This window comes from Talpa occidentalis, unplaced genomic scaffold (genome assembly GCF_014898055.3).
Source record: "Talpa occidentalis isolate TD23 unplaced genomic scaffold, MPIMG_talOcc4v2.1 talOcc4.2, whole genome shotgun sequence".
Taxonomy (NCBI): domain Eukaryota; kingdom Metazoa; phylum Chordata; class Mammalia; order Eulipotyphla; family Talpidae; genus Talpa; species Talpa occidentalis.
In genome coordinates this window covers 51,186,525-51,208,945 of record NW_023602073.1, presented here as the reverse complement: position 1 = coordinate 51,208,945, position 22,421 = coordinate 51,186,525, and the positions used below count along the sequence as shown (strand labels likewise).

The window sequence follows — 22,421 nt, the reverse complement described above, 5'->3', positions numbered from 1 at the left end:
AGTTCAGTGGCGCGGGAATGGCGCCTTTTGCACCCGCTCCCGTGCCTGGGTGCCTGGTTCCTGCTTCCTCAGGGAGGGACCTTCACCTCAGTGAGGACCTCCGCGCGTCTCCCCGCAAGCCTAGGTCGCAGGCGCGGGACCTGGGCCGCTGCGATCCCGGTCCGCGTTTTCTTTTCAAGCGCGCCAATCGCGCAGCTTTCCGCGCAAGCTTACCGGCAGCCCGGGGCTGTGTGCGCGTCTCCCGGGGTCTTTGTTCTTCTCTAATGGTGCCCAGAGCCGTTCGCTCACCGCCGCGGCGAATCCTGCAGGGTTCGCCTCAGCTCCCGTTCACGGGGTGTGGTGGCTGCAATAGTTCCTTTCCACTCACAGTCCCGCTTGCTGCGTCGTTTGTTCTTGTTGGCCGTTTTGGTTTGTTGTTTTCCTCCTCTCTGCCGGAGAGTGCCGCCTCTGTGGGCGGGGGAGGGGAGCAGGGTTCTGCGCTTCCCTCCCTTCTGGTCCTCTTTTATGGCCACTTTCTTCTTCGGGCAGTTTGCTGGAGTCACCCGTTTATCTTCCGTGTCCCAGTTCTCTCTGGGACCTGCCGCTTTTCCTCCCTATTAACTTTTTTTAATGGGAGATCTTACTCGCAGCGTCTCCTCGCCGCCATGTTGCTCCGCTGGGTTTTGTTTCTTAATCCAGCCTTCCACTCTGTGTCTTTTTATTGAAGAGTTTAGTCCATTTACATTTAGAGTTAATATCCATATGTTAGCATCTGTATTTCCCATTGTGTTTGTCTATCTTTTGATTTTATTTTTTTATTATTTTAATGACTTTTTTTTTTTTGGCCTTCTTCCATTGTTATTCATTCCTCTGCGGTTCTGGCTTTAGGACTCCTTGTGTTATTTTTTTGGAGTGGCGGTTTAGTCGTAATGAAATTCCAGAGTTTCTGTTTTTCTGAGGTCTTTATTCTTTCTTCATAGATGAAGGAGAGCTTTGCGGGATAGAGTATTCTTGGTTGGCATCTGTTTTCTTGGAGTCTATTGACTATGTCCCTCCACTCTCTCCTTGCCCGTAGTGTTTCTTTGGAGAAGTCTGATGTCAGTCTGATTGGTTTTCCTTTAAATGTTATCTGTTTCTTCCCTCTTGTCAGCTTCATTATTTTTTCCTTGTCTTGGATTCTTGGGAGCTTTACTATTATGTGTCTTGCTGTATTTTTCCTTTCGTTGTGGAAGTTTGGTGGTCTCCTTTCTTCTTCTATGTCTATTTTCAGCTTCTTCTTCACATTTGGGAAGTTCTCTTCAATTATTTCCTTCAATAGCTTCTCTGTTCCTAGGTCCCTCTCCTCTCCTTCTGGGATTTCTGTAACTCTTATATTTCTTTTCCTCTTCGAGTTAGATAGTTCCCGAAATCTTTCTTCATTCTTTTTCATTCGTACTTCTCTTTCCTTTTTTTCTGTTTTGGTTCTTTTTCTGTGTCTTTGAGAGTGTTTATTCGTTCTTCCATATCCTCTATTCTGTTTTCACTGCTTTTTCCCAGCATTCTTTAGCTCTTCTATTAATCCTTTGATCTCCTGCATTTCCTTCATTTCCCTCTTTAGGGACTCAATTTCATTCTTCTGAGTGTTGTTTAACTTAATGACTTCCGTCAGTTTTTTCATCACAGCAATTTTAAATTCTTTTTCTGGAAGGCTCAGACGTTCTTCCAAGTCACTGTTGTTGCAAGCTGGTGGGTGGTTTTCTTTTTGTGGTGTGTCTCTTTCCTGAGGAGTTGCTGTGTTGCATGTAGTTTTTCTTTTCCCTGCTGCCTGTCTTTTAATTTGCCGTATGCGTTGGCACACTGTGCCACTGGTATTGGTTGGCATCATTTTGGTATGCTCTTTCAGGGGTTTTGGAAACTGGCAGTCCAAACAAGTCAAATACTGTTATGGCAGCAGTCTAGTGAGGTAATGGTACTTTGAGTATGTTGATGGTCACTGTCACAGAATATCTCCTCCTGCTGTATTTAATTACAAAGGTGTGTCTTGAAGTCCCACAAACTTCCCTGGCGATGGGGCAGCTGGATTGCACTCTGGGTTCCAAATCGCTGGATCCCCCCCCGGGCTCTGACTTCCTGCCAGGTGGGACCAGGCTTGTGGGGGCCTTCAGCTCACCTCTGACTGCGCAGGAACCTACTCCCTCTGGCTCCTCAGGGAGCCTCCTGCGAGTTTCAAGCAGTCTTTATTGAAGAAAGATCCCTGTTCTAAACTGGCGATGTGGAGAGGCACTCTCCTGCTCCCCCTCTGGACTTGGACTTTTGGCCAGAAGGGAGAACTTCCCAGCTCACCTGTCTCTGCCTGGAGCCTTCTGCCAGTTTCAAGCAGTCTTTATTGAAGAAAGTTCCCAGTTCTAAAATGGCGATGTGGAGAGGTACTATCCTGCGTGCCTGGTCTGTGCCAGCCTTGGGTGCCCTCTCCAGCTCTGGGCTTCGACGCCTAGGCGAACTTCCCAATTCACCTCTGGCTCTGCTGGCAGCCTTCTCTAGCCCAAGCTTTTAAAAGGAAACTCCTTTTACTTTCTCAAGGCAATATTTTTACCTATTGCTTCTTTATTTATCTTGTCAATTAACTGCTATCTCTAACTTTAACAGCTATCCCTAAGTTTAAAGCTCCTCTCCAGACAGTCTCTGTCTTAAAAGACCACAAATCTATCTCAAAGACTTGGCCAGGGATGTTTTACAGCCTTAAGTTCCCAGGAGTTTTTAAGTGTGACATATCATTTGTTATTGTAAAACCAATATTTAAATCACTGCTTCCAAGCAGAAAAATGCACTTTTTTTATCATGCAGTGCCATTGTTGTCCAATTAGCTATTTAGTAATTGGTCATACAGGATTTGCAGTTTTACTTCTAAATGCGTATTTTAACAAATGCCACATTCAGTAGAAGCCAGCCATAAACAAATGAGAAGAATCTAGCAGGAGTCAGCTGACGAGATTCCTGACTTTTCAAGAATCTGCCCCATTCCCGGACCTTTGTCAGATGACATGAGTAGCATGGACCGTGCCATAGGTTCACCCCCAAAAGACTCCCTCATCCACCTCTGACCCCACAACCCCAGAGACCGAAGGGTCACCACTGCCCCTTTCATTTGTAATCAAGAGGCAGAGGGGTTTTCTTTTTTTTTTCCTTTTTTTAAGATTTATTTTTTTATGTATTTATGCAAGCACTGGGTACAGTCAGAAGCGCAGGAAGAGAATTCAGCGCAGGGTGAGAGAATTCACCAGAGCCAGAGCAGGGAGCAGAGCAGGCAGAAGGACCAAAGTACACTGCTGAGGGGAGCAGCGAGCGGCAGGAGAGGTCTGCGCACCATGTGGGCCCCTCCTCCGGTGGCCAGAGAGTAGCCAGCAATCGAACCAGTGCTGCAGAGGCTGTGGGCAGCTTCACAACCCAGCGCTCAACCGCTGCACCACCGGGGAGTCCCCAGAGGGGTTTTCTTAAACCACTTTTTGAGCTGACTAACACAGAGCTGTATGCATTTAATGTATACAGCATGATGAGTTAGGAGACATGTAGTCATCTATGGAAACATCACTACAATCTGACTATAACCACACACATCACCTCCAAAAGTTTCCTCCCACTTGTGTGTGTGTGATGAGACTCCTTAAAATAAGATCTACTCTCTGGGCAAATGTTTAAGTGTGCAATACAGTGTTACAACTGCAGATACCAGGCTGTCAACAGAGAACTTTTCTGATGAACTTTCCAAATAAGCAGATAAGGGAGCAAATACACTGAGGATACAGACAAGGTGTCAGGACCAGACTGAGCTCTTTGTCCACATTACTCTGAAACCAGGGGCAGCTGCCTGGGGACCTGCACCTTCACTGGATGGACCAGCCTCAGCCCCTCCAGACCCTCCTTCCCACATCTCCCCAGTGACCCCCCAGGCTCCTCGCAGGGCCCTAGCTTCACCCTCCAGGTCCCCTCTGTCCCTTTGCCCTTCCCACCCCCTGCCCCTGCACTGCTCTCATCATGGCTCCTGCCTCCTGCCCATCAGGGACCAGTTCCTGTAGGGGAGAAAGATAAGAAGAGAAAAGAAGGAAATAGATATAAATGCAAATTAACACATGACAAGAAGAGAAAATACCAAATTTATTACAATGCTTCCTTTGTACCATGTTGCACACATGACTGACGTTTGACTCTGCCCCACTCTCTGTTCTCCATCTTCTCCACCAGAACCACATCAGTGTCCCCTGGGTGAGGGATCACACCTTCCTCTCTGCAGGTCAGGGGCTTAGGATCCTGCTTCCTCTGGCAGCTGTGGTTCCCGTGACCCTTTCTCAGGACGTGGAAGGACCAAATCAGCACAAGGACACCTGGATCTCAGGTCCCAGCTCCCCAAGTCACCCCGACTCTGAAAGTTTCTTCTTCATCTCATCTTAAACCAGGGAGCAGTTCCCTCCTTTCCAGTTGGTCTTGACAAAAAAGGGGAATCAAGATTCTTGTCCTATATACCCCAAATTAACATGACTTGAGTTTTTAGAGGAAACAGAAATTTAGTGAGGTTTGAAAATAGGTGTGTTTCTTCCACTCCAGAATAAAAAGCATAACAAGTACAATACTGGGCTCCTCTAAAGGCCCATTATCTGCCATTTCTTTGAAAATGTCGATGGCCACGCCATGTATTCTGCTCAGATAGTCCAGACTATCAAAATAGATCTGAGAACTCTTAAGTTTCTGGGTTCCTCAGCACAAACTCAAGTAAATAAAGTAAAAATAAACTCCAATTAATTTAGAAGACTAATTCAAAGCTGATCCCCTTTCTTCACCAAACAATGTGAAAATTCCATAAAATATTTCCTTTACCAAATGGAAATGATCTCCCATGGTAGAATTCATCCTACCCCAAACCAGCTCAAAGTCCATCAAATCTATCCTCTGTGGCCTCAGCACAAGGCCTGACCTGACTGTTCTCTCAGCCACGGCCCAGGAATCTGCACCCAGAGCAGGAGGACGAGACTCCAGCATCTGGGACTCACTCACAGGTTTGTCCACAGGGAACCTGCAGCCCCAAGAGGAGCCCAGGGCATGGCTGGGCAGGGAGGGGCCTCATGGGGACACAGTCTCAGGGTCTCAGGGGAGGAGGGGGACTTCAGGCCCTGGGGGAGCCCCATCCACACCAGAGTCTGAGGTGATCCCCTCCCCTGGGTGACTCACAGGCTTCCCCAGAGGAGGATTGTTCATGGGCAAAGAGGCCTTCTGGGGCCCAGCCTCCAGGGGGCAGAGGGTCATGGACACATCTCCAAAATAACAGACAAAGTATGGAAGGAGAGTCCCAGAGAAGGACTCAGGAGGGAAGGAGAAGATGTGGGAGCCATCAGTCATGTCATAGAAGGAGACATCCCCTTGAGCATAGTCCAAGAAAACCCCCACCTTGTGGGGAAACTGCCTAAAGGGTAGTGGGGTAGGAGGGTCAGTAAAGGCTGAAAAATATGTTGTTTCCTGCCCCACAACCCAGTACCCATTCAGGGGGGACTCACTACTGAGTTGTGTTTTCTCATCTTCTCTCCAAACCCCAAGCCTCCACAAACTAATGTCTCCATTCCTGACCACTACTTCCCAGTAACAGCGCCCAGACATGATGCCCTCAAGGCCAAGAGCACAGTGTACATTTCCATAGTCACATTGGTTACAGGTCAGACTCTTCCTGTCATAAGAGATCACAATTCTGGAAGTGGAAGAATTTGGATCCAGAGTGACAGACCCTGCAGAGAGAGGTCCCTATTAGGCAAGTTTACCCTGACCCATAACAAGGACACACACCCTCACCCCAGATACTTAGCTGTATGGGGTGAGGGATATGTTCCCTGAAATGAGAACCTGGTGACCCCAGGCCACAGCCCTCAAGCAAGAGAAGGAGCCACAGGACTTATTGGGGGTCAGATATGTCACAGGAACAGTCTGGACTCCAAGTACTAAAGGAGTACCTTTAGCACCCAAGATCAGTCACCCTTCCAGGCCAGCTGTGTGACATCACAGCTACACCCACCCCACCCAACAGGTGCAGAGTCTGTGCCCACACAGAGAACAGAAGGAAAGGCCAGAAGCTGAGCAGCCCCAGAGAGAACAGAGTCACTCACAGGCCTGGAACTGCTCCTTCCGCCAATCTGCAAGAGACACACGTCATGTGAGGAACTCTAGACACTGACTCATCAGGGTCCAGACTTAATTTTCTACAAGACAGTGACACAGAGTTCACATGGGGAAAATGTTTGGAAACATTTAGTTGATGGATCTAACTTTTAGGTTCACACACACACACACACACACACACACACACAACACACAACTGTTATGCTGCAAATTTCAAATGAAAGTTAAGTCTTAAAGTTTAATATTCAGGGACTGAGAGGCTGGATACCAACTGACAAAGATCTTTACCCAGATATACCATCAAATTATATTTTCAAGTCACCAGCCACGGGCCCATCCTGGAAACTTGGTTTTCTTGAATATGTTCTATGGAGATCAAAATGTGCAGGACTGCATGCACTTATAAAAAACTAATAGACCTGAATGTGCAGCTTCCCTCTAAGTCATGGGTAACAGGTTAAAACCCAGCCATGCCTGTGAGCAGCCCAACAGTGTTGCTCCTGGGACATCAAAGGCCTATGGAAGCCTGGAGATAAGAAGGCTGGTAGGCAGAGCTATTCATTCTGAATATGGATAAGTGTATTTGTCAAAGGAAGAGAGAAAGAAACAGAGAGAGAGAGAGAAAAGGAATGAAAAAACATGAAACATGACTGAGCATCACATGGGTGTGACTATAACATGAGTGAGGAGACTCAGGACACTCAGAAGAGGGCCCTGCCCACTCAGGAGGGTTGGAAAGGGTTCTAGGAGGAGAGAGACATGCAGAGTAGGGAACATGGACACACACTGAGAAGATCAAGCACCAGTGACATCTCTTCCCATTAACATGGGCTGTGGGAACAAAACGGTCCCAATAGAGAAGAACACAAATATTGGATGGAATCATCTGATTATTCCAAGAATATATCAGAGAGGGCCTCTCTGGTAGCACAAGGGGTTGGGATGCAACCTATGAGGTTGTCTGCAGCCACTGCAGCATGAGTTCGATCCCCAGCCAGGGAGCTACCCACATGGCGCAGCAGACCTCTCCTGTCTCGCTTGCTGCTCCCCTCGGCAGTGTATTTGAGTAGATCAACCTGTTCTACTCCCCAATATGTCTCTGGTGAATCGTCTCACACCCCGCATCTTTACCCTACACCCCCAGTTCCTGTATGCATAAATAAATAAAATAAATCTTAAAAAAAATACATGAGACATAAATTCTGCAGAGACTATAAAAGAAAACTATATGATCCTCACTGTGTGGAAATGAGTCCCAGGGGAACCAGGGAGACTCTCAGGAGGGTCCTCACACACCTGGTCCCCAGGCCCCTCCTCCACAGCCCCCCTCTCCATGTCTGTGTCCAGGACCATAAGCAAATCCTTGAGCAGGGAAAGGGCTAGTGACTCAGGCTCACAAGGCTCAGATCTTCCTCCACCAGCATCACTGACCTTCTCTGCAGGACCCAGGACAGATCCTGCACTGGGGGCACTGGGGGGAGGGGGGCTCATGTAGGAGGGAAATCAATGAGATGGGTGACTCAAGAATGATTGTTAAAATGTAAGTTTTTGACTTGCCATTTTAGAATAGGGACCTTCGTCTCAACGAAAACTCCTTGAAACTGGGAGAGGGCTGCCCCCACAACCAGAGGTGAGCTGGGAAGCCCCCCCCCCCACCAGGCCCTTCTGGCCAGCAGTCCGAGTCCAGAGGGGAAGCAAGGAGCCATGCCTGGGCAGACCATAGGCACAGGAAAGTGTGCTCCAACTCGCCATTTTAGAATAGGGAAACACACCTCAACAAAAACTGCTTGAAACTGGGTGAGAGCTGCTCCCATAGCCAGAGTTGAGCAGGGAAGACCCCCCCCACTCCAGGCCCCTTCTGGCCAGCAGTCTGAGCCCAGAGGGGGAGAAGACAGCCACAGCCAGCGCAGACCTGGGGCACAGGAAAGTGTGCTTTTAACTCACCATTTTAGAATAGGGACCTTTATTTCAAACAAGACTGCTTGGATCTGGGAGAGGGCTGCCCCTGCAGCCAGAGGTGAGCTGAAGGCCCCCACAAGCCAGGTCCTACTTGGCAGGGAGTTGGAGCCCAGAGGGGAATCCAGCAATTTGGAGCCCAGCGAGCAATCCAGCCACCCCACCTCCAGGGAAGTCTGTGGGATTTTAAGACACACCTTTGGAATTAAACAAATACAGAAGGAGGAAATAGTCTGTGACAGCAACTACTAACATATTCATAGTATCACTGCCCTATGGGACTTCTGGCATAAATAACAGTGTTTGACTCAATTGGACCACCAGTTTACAACATCCCAGAAAGAGCATGCCAAAAGATGCTGGCCAGTACAGTGACACAGTGTCCCAATGCATAGGACAAATTAGAAAACAAGCAACAGGAAGAAGAAAAACTATAAGCAACCAAGCAAGTCCTCAGGAAGAAGACACACAACAAAACAAAAATCACCCACCAGATTGCAACAACAGTGACTTGGAGGAACTTCTGAACCTTCCAGAAAGAGAATTTAAAATTGCCATGATTAAAAAACTGACAGAAGTTATTAAGGAAAAAATGATAAGTGAAAAATAATCAACAATCAGAAGAATGAAATTAAGTCCCTAAAGAGGCAAGTGAAAGAAATACAGGAGATCAAAGCATTAATGGAAGAGCTAAAGAACTCTGGGAAAGCAGTGATAGCAGAATAGATGAAATGGAAGAATGAGTAAGTACTCTTGAAGACACAGAAATAAAAAGAATCAAAACAGAAATGGAAAGAGAAGTACAAATTTAAAAGAATGAAGACTTCAGGAACTATCTGACTCCATGAGGCTAGGAAGTATAAGAGTAATAGGAATCCCAGAAGTAGAGGAGAGAGACATAGGAACAAAAAAAATATTCAAGAAAACAATTGAAGATAACTGCCCAAAGAAGAAGGAGCTGAAAATTCTCTTTCTGGAAGGTTCAGAAGTTCCTCCAAGTCACTGTTGTTGCAATCTGGTGGGTGATTTTTGTTTTGTTGTGTGTCTTCTTCCTGAGGACTTGCTTGGTTGCTTATAGTTTTTCTTCTTCCTATAAGAAGCAAGAAGAACACCAAACTTATATGATGAAAGGAAAAACACAGCAAAACACGTAATAGTAAAGCTCCCAAGAACCCAAGACAAGGAAAAGAAATAATGAAGATGGCAAGAGGGAAGAAAAAGATAACATTCAAAGGAAAACCAATCAGACTGACATCAGACTTCTCTGAAGAAATGCTATGGGCAAGAAGAGAGTGGAGGGACATACTCAACAGACTCCAAGACAACAAATGCCAACCAAGAATACTCTATCCCACAAAGCTTTCCTTCCTCTATGAAGAAAGAATAAGGACCTTCCCAAACAGGAACTCTGGAATTTCATTACGACTAAACCTCCACTCCAAGAATTACTACAAGGAGTCCTAAAGCCAGAACTAACAGAGGGATGAATAAGAATGAAACCAAACAAACAAACAAACAAACAAAAACCAAAATAAATAAAACCAGAGAAAATTCCGACAAAATGGCAAATACAGACACTGATATATCAATACTAACCCTAAATATAAATGGACTAAACTCTTCAATAAAAAAAAAGACACAGAGTTGTAGACTGGATAAAGAAACAAAATCCAACCATTCCTGTCTCCAGGAAACTTAACTACAAAAGATAAAAATCGACTGAAAGTAAAAGGATGAAAAACAATTCTACAAGTAAATGGACCAAAAAAGAAGGCAGGTACAGCTACACTTATATCAGATAAAACAGATTTCAAACTCAAAAAAGTAAAAAAGGACCCAGATGGTCACTACATTATGATCAAGGGGATGATACTTCAAGAAGAAATAACACTCATTAACATCTACTCACCAAATGAAGGAGCACCAAAATATATCAGACAACTATTATCATCTCTACAAACAGACATCAGAGAAAACACATATGCAGTAGTAGGAGACTTCAATGAACCACTATAAACAATGGATACATCAATGAGACAAAAAATAAGTAAAGACGCTAAAGCTCTAAATAAGGATCTAGAGCTCATGGGCTTAACAGACATCTATAGACACTAAACCCAAAATAATCTGAGTAAACATTTTTCTCAAGCACACATGGATCATTCTCCAGGATCGATCACATGCTGGGACACAAGACAAACATCAACAGATACACCAAGATTGAAATCATACCAACCATTTTCTCTACCATGAAGGCATCAAACTAAAAATAAACCATAAAAAGAAAGCAAGGAACTCTCCTACCTCATGGAGATTGAAACCCACACAACTGGAAAATCACTGGACTAATGAAGAGATCAAAGAAGATATTAAAAAATACGTTGAGTTGAACGAAAAGGAGAACACCAATTTCCTAAATGTATGGTACACAGCAAAAGCAGTAATAAGAGGAAAATATATAGCAATATGGGCTCATGTCGAAAAACAAGGAAGAACTCAAAGAAATAACCTAAATCTCAAAGCTCAAGGAACTAGAAAAAGAACAACAAAAAAAAAAAAAACCCAAACCAGTAGAGGAAAAGAAATAATAAAAATCAAAGCAGAAATAAATGAAATAGAAACTAAAAAAAACAATCCAAAAGATCAATGAAAACAAAAGTTTTTTTTCAAAAAAAAAGTAAATAAAATAGAGAAACCCCTAGCCAGGCTCACAAAGGAAAAAAGGGAGAAAGTACAAATAAATAGGATCACAAATGAGAGAGGAGAAATCACAACAGACACAGCAGAAATCAAAGGAATAATCAGAAACTACTATGAATAGTTATATGCAAACAAGCTCAACAATCTAGAAGAGATGGGCAAATTCCTACAACTGTATAATCACCCAAACTAGATAAAGAGAACATAGAACACCTAAACATACCAATTACAAGCAGCAAAATTGAAATGGTAATCAAAACCCTCCCCAAAAACAAAACCCCAGGACCAGATGATTTACAAAAGAATACCAAACATTCAGAAATGAATTAGTGCCTATCCTTCACAAACTCTTTCAAAAAATTGAGAAGGAAGGGATAATGCCAAACACGTTCTATGAAGCCAACACTACACTAATAACAAAACCAAACAAGGACAACACACAAAAAAGAAAACTACAGGCCAGTCTCTCTAATGGGCACTGATACAAAAATCCTCAATAAAAATTTTAGCTATCAGAATCCAACAATGTATTCATAAGATAATTCACCATGACCAAGTAGGATTTATTCTAGGGACACAAGGAGGGTTCAACTATGAAAATCAATCAATGTAATCCAACACATCAACAAAAAGAAATACAAAAGCCATATGATAATATCAATAGATGCTGAGAAAGCTTTTGACAAAGTACAACACCCATTTATGTTAAAGTCCCTTGAAACTCTCGGGTTACAAGGAACATACCTCAACATCATAAAGGCCATATATGACAAGCCTACAGACATTATCATTCTCAATGGTGAAAAGCTGAAAGCATTTCCATTAAGATCTGGAACAAGACAAGGATATCCACTCTCACCACTGCTTTTCAATATAATACTGGAAGTCCTAGCCAGAGCAGTAAGACAAGAGAAAGACATACAAGGGGCCTCCCTGGTGGCGCAGCGGTTGAGCACTGGGTTGCGAAGCTGCCTGCTGCCTCTGCGGCACTGGTTAGATCCCCGGCTGCTCCCTGGTCACCGGAGGAGGGTCCCACGTGGAGTGCGGACCTCTACTGCCGCCTGCTGCTCCCCTTAGCAGTGTGCTTCGGTCCCTCTGCCTGCTCTGCTCCCCGCTCTGGCTCTGGTGAATTCTCTCACCCTCCCGCGCTTCTGTCTGTACCCAGTACATGTATAAACAAAACAAACAAACAAATAAATAAATAAATAAAACACGCCTCTATTAAAAAAAAAAAAAAGACATACAAGGAATCCAAATAAGCAAGGAAGAAGTCAAACTATCATTGTTTGCAGATAATATGGTAATAAACATAGAGAATCCCAAAAATTCCACAGAAAAACTAAATCAACTAATCAATCAGTTCAGTAAAGTGGCAGGATACAAAACCAACACGCAAAAAAATCAGTAGCCTGGGCCTCCCTGGTGGCGCAGCGGTTGAGCGCTGGGTTGCAAAGCTCCCTGCGGCCTCTGCGGCGCCGGTTCAATCCCTGGCTGCTCCCCGGCCACCGGAGGAGGGTCCCACATGGCGCGCAGACCTCTCCTGCCCCCCACTGCTCCCCTCAGCAGTGTACTTCAGTCCTTCTGCCTACTCTTCTCCCCGCTCTAGCTCTGGTGAATTCTCTCACTCTCCCGTGCTTCTGACTGTACCCAGTGCATGTATAAACAAACAAACAAAAACAAATAAACAAAATAAATAAATAAAAATATGTACCTCTTTAAAAAAAAAATCAGTAGCCTTCCTGTACACAAACAGTAAATCTGAAGAAGAAGAAATCAAGAAAACCATCCCCTTTATCATTGAATAAAAAAAAAAATACTTGGGAATAAACCTAACAAAAGAGGTAAAGGACCTATACAATGAAAACTATAAAACCCTGTTCAAAGAAATAGAAGAAGACACAAAGAAGTGGAGAGATATCCCCTGCTCATGGATTGGAAGAATTAACATTATCAAAATGGCCATCCTACCAAAAGCAATCTACAGATTCAACACTATACCAATAAAAATTTCAATGACATTCTTCAAAGAAATAGAACAAATATTGATGAAACTCTTATGGAGTCACCAAAAATCCCAAATAGCCAAACCCCTCCTGAATAAAAAAGAAGGGAATGGAGGCATTACCCGCCCAGATTTCAAACTATACTACAAAGCCATAATAATCAAAACTGCATGGTGTTTGAATAAGAACAGACACACGGACAAATGGAACTGAATAGAAAAGTCCAGAAATAAACCCACAGATTTACAGTCAACTAATATTTGACAAAGGAGCAAAGAATATGCACTGGAGCAGAGAAAGTTTGTTCAATAAATGGTGCTGGGAAAACTGGGTCACTATATGCAAAAGAATGAAGCTCAACTACTACCTCACACCATGCACAAAAACCAACTCAAGATGGATTAAAGAACTAGACATAAAACCTGAAACCATAACATATATAGAATGAAATGTAGGTGAAACACTACATGACGTGCACCTCAAAAACATCTTTACAGACACCGCACCCAAAGCAGTGATAGTGAAGGCAAAGATAAACAGCTGGGACTACATCAAATTAAAGAGATTCTGCACAGCAAAAGAGACAATAATCAAAACAAAGAGAAACCCCACCGACTGGGAGAACATTTTTGCAAACAATACTAATGATAAAGGACTGATCACAGAAATCTACGAAGAACTGATGAGACTCAACAAAGACAAAGAAAATAATCCAGTCAAAAAATGAGCAGAAAAGGAAATGCAAATGGCCAACAGGCATATGAAAAAAATGTTCAACATCACTTGTAATCAGGAAATGCAAATCAAAACTACAATGAGAAACCATCTTACACCAGTGAGAATGGCACATATTAAAAAAACTAGCAACAGCAAATGTTGGCGAGGATGTGGAGAAAAAAGAACTCTCCTGCACTGCTGGTGGGAGTGCAAACTGGTACAACCACTATGGAGAGTTGAATAGAGCAATTCCACTACTAGGTATTTACCCAAATGACACAGAAACATTCATTCAAAAGGGTACCTGCACCCCTATGTTTATAACAGCACTGGTTAGAATAGCTAAGTTATGGAAACAACCCAAATGTTCAAAAATAGATGACTAGATCAAGAAGGTGTGGTATACATACACAATGGGATATTACTCAGCATCAAAAAAGATAAACTCATGTAATTTACAGAAACATGGATGGAGCTGAAAGGAATCATGCTCAGCAAAATAAGCCAGAAAGAAAAAGAAAAATACCAGTTGGTCTTACTCATAGTAGGAATCTAGAAAACCTAAATAAGGGACCAGGAAAAAGACTAACTATAATAAAGAAAAATCAAAATCAATAAGCAACTATAAACCAGAGAAACACTATGGGTTGGGAGAGGAAGGATTAGGGTCAGTATAAGGGGGGTGCAATTTTATGGGGAATATAACGAAAATGAAAATTCATACATGGTGCAAAAATGAAAAATTATTTAAGAATTATATAAAATAAAATATTAAAAATAAATAAATAAAATGTGGGCCTCCCCTAGTGGTGCAGCTGTTGAGCGGTGGGCTGCGAAGCTGCCCACAGCTTCTGCACGCCGGTTCTATCACCGGCCGCCAGCGAGGGTCCCGCATGGTATGACAGATCTCTCCTGCTGTGCCCGCTGTTCCCCTCAGCAGTGTGTTTCATCAGTTTTCCTGTTCTGTTCCCTGCTCTGGCTCTGGTGAATTCTCTCACCCTCCTGCGCTTCTAACTGTACCCAGTGCTTGTATAAATAAAAATAAATAAATAAATCTTAGATAAATAAAATGTAAGTTTTCCTGAAATACTTCAAAAAGGCCCATTGTATTTCATTTCCAAGACTTAAACAGCATTCAAATGGCACAAATTCAAACTGGTGACTGTGCCCTTTAGCCTTTCCTCAGTCCCAAAACCTCTGGGAGGTACTTCTCACACACACCCCTCTACTTCCCATCTCTCTTTCTCCATCTAGACTTTTCTTTCAAAATTCCTCCTCCTTACTCTTTGGAAATGGTTTATAACAATTCTCGGTTTGTTCTTTCCAATCAACATAATAAAAATAAAAGTGAATTAGCAGTGACCACAAGACTTTCAGACAGAGAATTGTAAAAAAGGTGATGGTTCTGAAAAAAACATACCTTGTTTACCTTATTACAAAGACACACAAACATACACACACACACACACACATACACATATAGGATTTTGTTTATAATTTCAGATCTTTAACAGGCCCCAGCCCAGCATTCCATAAACACCCCAGAAAGTGTGACCCCAGACTCAGAACACCTGTTCTATAACTAAATCCTCAGCAACCAAAAAGGTTTAGAGGGAAAATCCAGATTGACATGGATGAGAGCATGAAGAGGCAGAACCAAGAGGAAACAGAAAACAAAACCTATATCCAAAAAAGGATAGGGATTTTGGATGCAGAAGTATCCATAACCAAGCACCCCTGAATAAGACCTAACTCCAAAGTAGGAAGCAGGTTGTCTGGAATCTTCCAGAGATCAGCAATTCCTTATTCATACAGCTGTGACTCTGCACAGCCTCTCCTCACACTGACCCCTCCCCCATTCTCACCCACAGGAAGGACCAGGTGACAAGGGCCAGAGGATGTCCTGACCCCACATGACCTGCAGGGAGGACAGGGCAGGAGGAGACAGGTCTGTGTTCACAAGTGGGACCCTACAGTTCTCAGATGGAGGCTACAGAGTGAAGAGCTGACAAGGGACCCCAGCCCCTTCCTGGTGGGGTCCCTGATAGAGAAGGGGCAGAGGAAAGGCTGTGGGTGGGGTTCCCAGGACCCTCAGGGCCACTCACCTGCATACATCTGGGCCTTCCTCCAGGCTGAAAGGGAATACACAGGTGAGACATTAGCACAACCACCTGCTCATGTGATCCACGGGCCCAGGGTTCCCCCTGTTCTGCAGGTGAGACTCTCTAGGGTGAAGGGAAGAGGATGGAGGGGTCATGACCCAGCCCTGCCTGTTGCTGCTGTGGGGCTTTGGGGAAGTCACTGAACAGCTCTGGGCCTCAAAGCCTTCAGAGATCCTGCTTCATCTCCTACTCAATGTTGCTACAAAGGATCAAAACAGTATATGGGAAGATTTTTTTTAATGTATTATATTAGTCAGTAAATATTACATTCAGTATTTCCTGGGAAATTAATGGGAAGATGAAATAAAAACACAACATGGACATCACACCAGCTCCAGAGAAGAAATGACCCATCTTCCTCCAATGCAGTATTTCTAGAGATAAATACTCTCTGGGAGATGACAAGTCCCCCCACTCCTTCCCATGCAGGGTCATCCTGTCTTCTTCCAGCACTACTGATCAGCATCTTCAGGAACAGGGAGAACAGACTCTCCTTGGGGTTGTTTGGGAATAGGGGAGGAGGGGGGGTCACACATCTAAACTTCAAGAGTCCATTTACTTACAAAATTTCAGAGCAGCTGGCTCTACTTCCAGGTGTTGACCAAGAACAAGATACATTGAGGACTAGAAAGCCAGCACCATGGTGGGAAGGTGAAGGTTGGAATGAGACCCAGGATGCAGGAGACTCCAGGGGTCACCACCCCACCAGGATCCCAAGACTAGAAGGGAAACAGCATCCAGACCTGGGAGACCCCATGGAGGAGGGTCCTGCCTCCTACCTGTTCCCATTCCACCCCAGGGAAGGGTCCACATGTCTGTGCTTAAATAGCCAAGGGAGGGATCCCTGAGCACAGGGGAGAGGGACACAGGACACCTGGGGCATCACTCACCAGCTAGGTAAGCTGCCTTCCTCTGGTCTGAAAGGCAACACAGGACATAGGTGAGCTAAGAACCAGAATGTCTCCTATGAAGTGGACACGGAGAGTTCAGGAGGGAGAGCAGAGCTTACCTAGAATGGCCTGGAGTTCATCTGAAAGAGAATTAAAAGTATAAGCACAAACTGTCCCTAAGAACAAAATTTGTGCCTAGAAAAGATGCAAAACTGAATCTCTCTGTGTTTTAAAAGTTCCACCTTCAGACCAGCATGAGCCTCCAAGCTCCACTGTCCTCTATCGATGTCTTCAGTCACCTGTTCTGATCTCGCTGCAGAGGGACCATGGGCTCTGGCTCTAGTGTCAGCTTGTCCTCTCAGCACCCACTGTCATACTCACAAGCCTGGCCCTGTCCTGTCTTACCTGTATCCTTCAGGGCCTCCTCCTTGGTCTGTCTGTCTTTCTCCTTAGCCTGATGTAGATTTCCCTGTTCCTTCAGCTCCCGCATCAGTGTGGAATGTTCTCTCCTGGTGTAACAGGCAGCCCCCAAGAGCAGGAGCAGCGTCAAGGGCAGGCTCACCAGGAAAACCGGCTTCCAGGGAGAGGACCGGGGGAAGAAGGGCTCTGCAGACAGAGACCCCACAGAGACCCCATCAGGACACAGCCCAGCCCAGCCCAGCCCAGCAATACTGGCAGTGCCCGGTCCCCACCCCTCTGACCCTTCAAGGAGTGGGGTGGGGGGAGCAGCGCTGACCTGGGATGACAATGGCCATTGCTTTCTCCTGGCGCAGGACAGGGTTGTAGATGGAGCAGGTCACACTCCCCGCAGAGCTGTCTCTCACCACCAGAGCAGCCTCCACGCTGAAAAGCCCCTCAGTGTCCTGGGCCTGGACCTTGGAGAACTCCAGGAACTGCTCCGCCTGGGGGTCTCTCCACTGCACCTGGGGCTCCGGGAACCAGTCCGAGGCCGTGCACACCACGCGCACCCCATCCTCCTCTGGCCCCATGATGTGCACTTGGGGGCAGAGCCCACACCTGCGGAGGGAGATGAGAGCCGGATAGGGAAGGGCCCTCCTGTGCACACCTCCAGGGGAGGTTGTCAAGGTGCATTCTGGGGCAGCTGATGGAGAATATCCCTGGAAGAGCAAGATGATGACCTGACATGTTACGATCTACCTTTCTACCTACTATTTTTGTAATTATATAAACATGTTCAAAACTTTGTAGAATTATTTTCTTCTTAGAAGAGTACACCTTATAAGCCATAAAAAGCTATATTTGCTCATTTCTCAACAAGCTCTCAGCCTCCATAGTGCAGCTTCTCCTTCTAGTCCATTCTGTTCTGGGTAATACAACAAAAGTTTCCCTTTGTCCACCCCAGTCTCCAAGGTCCTCTCACACAGTCTCCCTGACCTGACCTTGAAACAATCTCCATCTTGGGTTGGTCAGTTCCCTCTGAGGGTGGCTTGTTGTAACTTGGCCCTCTGCTGAACCCCTTTCCTGATTTCTCTCCCTGCATCTGCTCATTGTAGGCAGCACAGTCCCAGGGTCCAGTCCTTAAAGACCTGTCTTATCTCAAACCCTGTCCCAGGGCTTCATCCCCTTCAGCTTCTGTGTCTCCTCACCCATCACTTCCAGATATCACCTCACCAGCCTCCTACCTCCCTCCCTGATAGCCCCATCCCTGTGGGTTACATCTGCCAGGATTCCTTACATGCTCTTCACACCAGAAATTCTGCTGGAAGCCATACTACTCATGTTGTCTGACAAAAGTCCGGGCATGGGGCAGATTCCTGAAAAGTCAGGAATCTCGTTAGTTGACTCCTACTAGATTCTTATTTGTTTATGGCTAGTTTCTACCATTGTCAAAATACACATTTAAAAGTAAAACTGCAAATGCTTTTTGATCAATTACTGAATAACCAATTTGATTGCAAATGTCACTGAGTGATACAAATATTATATTTTTATAAAATTAGTAGTTCTCTGCCAAAAGGCTGTAATTCAACATTTGGCCTTACATTAACAAAGTGAAAAAACTTCTGGAAACAGAAGGCTGTAAACATCTCTCAGCCAAAGTCTTTAAGAAAACTCCTATTGGGCCTCCCCGGTGGCCCAGCGGTTGAGCGCTGGGTTGTGAAGCTGCCCGCGGCCTCTGCAGCGCCGGTTCGATCCCCGGATGCTCCCCGGTCGCTGGAGGAGGGTCCCACATGGCACGCAGACCTCTCCTGCTGCCCGCTGCTCCCCTCAGCAGTGTACTTCAGTCCTTCTGCCTGCTCTGCTCCCCGCTCTGGCTCTGGTGAATTCTCTCACCCTCCCGCGCTTCTGACTGTACCTAGTGTGCTTGCATAAATAAATAAATCTTAAAAAACAAAATAAAATAAATCTTTAAAAAAAAAAAAGAAAAGAAAACTCCTATTAAGCCAGGAAGCCCATAGCCAGCTCCTGCTAAATTTTTCCTGTTTGTTTAGGGCTAATTCCCCTGGATGTAACAATTGATATGGTAGCTGTTAGAGTATGCACTAGAGAATAAATCAACAACAATTTTGTTACTGGTTAAGCTAATAAACATGGCAGCACAAATAATGCATTTGGAAATAGTCAATGTTACAACTACTGATATGTCACATATTCAAAAACCAAAAGTGCAGCAGGCTGCGCCTCCCATGCTGTCTCTTGACATGGTCCGGGCATTGGGGGAGACTCCTGAGAAGAGGGGAGTTCCTGTGCTCCCCAGAAGAGGGACAGTTGTACTTCCCAGAAGAAGGGAGTTCTTGCACTTCCCAAAGAAGATCTGAACTAGGGAGTCTCCATGGCAATGCCTGCTAATGCTCTCCTCTTTGTTCTTGGTAAATGCAAACTTAAGTTAGTTATAAATTGGGTTGTGAAAACCTAATTCAGACCCAGGTGACAATGGCCTTATTGTTCTTATGCATGAACTATCACAAAAGAAGTAAAAAATTGTTTAAGGTATAGTTAGGAAAGAAATGTTTCGGCCCTGAGAACTATGGAGAACAAGCTGCCCTGAATCAGCTGTGCTTGGAAACCATAGCCTAACCTGGGGGTTTCTGTGTGCGGCTACATTTCCTGGTGTATGCAAGAGGTCAATAGTTCGCAGGCCGTGTGGAGGTTAGGAATTTCTAGTTAAGAGTTAGACTTCAGTAGAACTAACATAGATTTGATGAGTTGCTTTATTTATTTTTTTAAAGATTTATTTATTTATTTATTTATTTATACAAGCACTGGATACAGTCAGAAGCGCGGGAGGGTGAGAGAATTCACCAGAGCCAGAGCAGGGAGCAGAGCAGGCAGAAGGACCGAAGTACACTGCTGAGGGGAGCAGCGGGCAGCAGGAGAGGTCTGCGCGCCATGTGGGACCCTCACCCGGTGGCCGGGGAGCAGCTGGGGATCGAACCGGCGCTGCAGAGGCTGCGGACAGCTTCGCAACCCAGCGCTCAACCGCTGCGCCACTGGGAAGGCCCTTGATGAGTTGTTTTAGACCACTTTGAAGTAATTAGTATATTAACCTAGTTAATTGAGTGCTGGGAGATAGATTGATTTTAGTAATTGAATATAGAATAGGAATTTTACACCCATGTTTGTAATTGGGTAAGTTTAAATGTTGCCAAATGTTGTGCTGTTGATCATGCTAGTAAATGAGCTGTACCTAGGAAACTAATTGTTCTTAGGTTACCAAAGAAATGGCCTACAGGTGTAAGGCCAAGGGAGTCTTTACATGATCATGATAAAATATGTATTGATTGTCTTTGCTTTGCCTTAAGATATAAATAAAGACCCGCTGAGACCCTCAGCAGGAGACACTTGCATGAAAGAAGGTGTCTGTGTCTACTTCACTCCTACCTCGCTCCCCTCCCCTCAGCCCTCCAAAAGAAAAAAAACTTCACCAACTCCGTCCTCTCCTTTCTAGATCCCTGACATGACTTCTAGCTGGAGCTGGTCTCCAGCACAAAAGCTGTAACCATCTCCCACCCTGCCCTTGATGAAATATTTGTAGTTCCTTAAAACAACAACCAGCAATCTTATGAAAAAGGAATTTTCCCTTGATCTTAAAGTTAGATAAGGAAACTAGGCTGACTAGATAAGTAGGGAGTGATAGGTAGAAAACTCTTTGTTTAGATTAGGAGAATTCCTCCCTTAATTGAGAGCTGGAGGCTAGGGAAGAGTCAGTGTGGCTTGCCTGGCATTAACACCCTCCAGGCCCTTGGTTCCTTAATATTGAATCAATATGAAAACAATATACTATAAATGATGATTTCTATATAAAATCCTTCTGTTTTTTTGCTTTAATAATTTGGTTATATGTTAGCCTAAACTTTATAGGTTAGTTAGAAAAAAAATCCCTTTGTCTCCCTTCCCCAGGTAACTTTCTGCCCTTTGTTTCCCCTAGCCCTTAGTTAATCCTTCACCATGGCAAACATAGAAATGTTAGTTGCAGTCACATAGTTTTTTTGCTAGTAATATAATATCTGCTTGGTGGTTTAAAGTAAATAACTATTTTAAGAACATTTGTTTAGCAACTGTGCCTTCTTTAAGACAAAGAATAATAAATGTCACAACCTCTGCAGGAAGGCAAACAGACCTTTGGCTGCTCTTGAAAAATATGTGATGATTGTTATCTTCCTACCTTAATGCATATGCTTATGCACTCATGATTTGCTTAGTATAAATAAAAAACTGCTGAGACTCTCAGCAATATGATGTCAGCACCCTGATCAAGTGTCTGCATCTCCTCATTTCCCCTCCCTTATCATTCTCTACAATTGCGCCGGAGCCTTCCCATCCTTCAGGAACCCTTGACACCCAGGCTGCTGCGGCTGGCTTGCGGCAAAATTCTACACCTGAACTCTTGCTTTTGCCTCATCTGTGACAAAATGGATATAAAAATATCCATAATTCTTCATGTTTCTTCATATCCCGATACACTCTGCCACATGCATTTTACTCACACTCTGACTCTGGGATCAGTCATGTGACTTCTTGTGTCTAATGAGAGATCAGCTCATGTGACTCTACAGACATTTAAAGTACTGACCCCATGGGTCTTCCCATGTCCTTCCCTACATGGAAGGACATTGTAGTTCAGGTGGAGCAGGGCCTGTCACCAGCATTTCCCCCTGAAGCTGTCCTCCCTCAGCCAGGAGCCAGTGAACATTCATGTAACAAGCCCTGTGGATTCCATCATCCTTTGTGCAGTGGTGGGTAGGATAAGGGTGGGACAATATCTAGAGTTGTGGATGTAGTTATGAAGTGGGGAGGGGGGCTGGTTCACATGGTGGCAGTGGGTGCACAGTAGGTACCATCAGTGAGGTTTAGAAATAACCCAATTGGGGCCTCCCTGGTGGCGCAGCGGTTGAGCGCTGGGTTGCGAAGCTGCCCGCAGCCTCTGCAGCGCCGGTTCGATCCCCGGCTGCTCCCCAGCCACCAGAGGAGGGTCCCACATGGCGCGCAGACCTCTCCTGCCGCCCGCTGCTCCCCTCAGCAGTGTACTTCGGTCCTTCTGCCTGCTCTGCTCCCCGCTCTGGCTCTGGTGAATCCTCTCACCCTCCCGCGCTTCTGACTGTACCCAGTGCATGTATAAACAAAAAACAAACAAACAAATAAAATAAATAAATAAATAAAGCACGCCTCTATTAAAAAAAAAAAAAAAAGAAATAACCCAATTGAATGAGGAAAGTTGGGTCACACATCTGCTGAGTCACAGCCAAGGTCTACTTAGTGACCTTTTCATCTGATCAAAAATTTTAGGAGGAAGTTCAATGAAGAGTAGTCAAGTTCAACTAGGTTAGCTGAAGTCCCCACCAGCCCATGTTAATACAAGCCCATTACTGCAGGTCACTGAGAGATTTTTTCTGTGCTTCTTTGTTACACAGCAGCAT

The 22,421-nt window shown here is 44.8% G+C and overlaps 1 protein-coding gene across 1 annotated transcript in view; it reads right to left on the bottom strand.

The window, feature by feature from the left end:
• Positions 1 to 22,421, bottom strand: part of LOC119251373 (butyrophilin subfamily 3 member A2-like) — a 56,324-nt gene that overhangs the window by 26,790 nt on the left and 7,113 nt on the right. The window contains exons 4-8 of the mRNA XM_054698134.1: positions 17,279 to 17,559; positions 16,948 to 17,148; positions 16,662 to 16,682; positions 16,543 to 16,569; positions 15,596 to 15,622 (exon numbers count right to left, since the gene is read on the bottom strand). Coding sequence (XP_054554109.1) covers positions 15,596 to 15,622; positions 16,543 to 16,569; positions 16,662 to 16,682; positions 16,948 to 17,148; positions 17,279 to 17,559 — 557 coding nt within the window. The remainder of the gene's footprint in view (positions 1 to 15,595; positions 15,623 to 16,542; positions 16,570 to 16,661; positions 16,683 to 16,947; positions 17,149 to 17,278; positions 17,560 to 22,421) is intronic.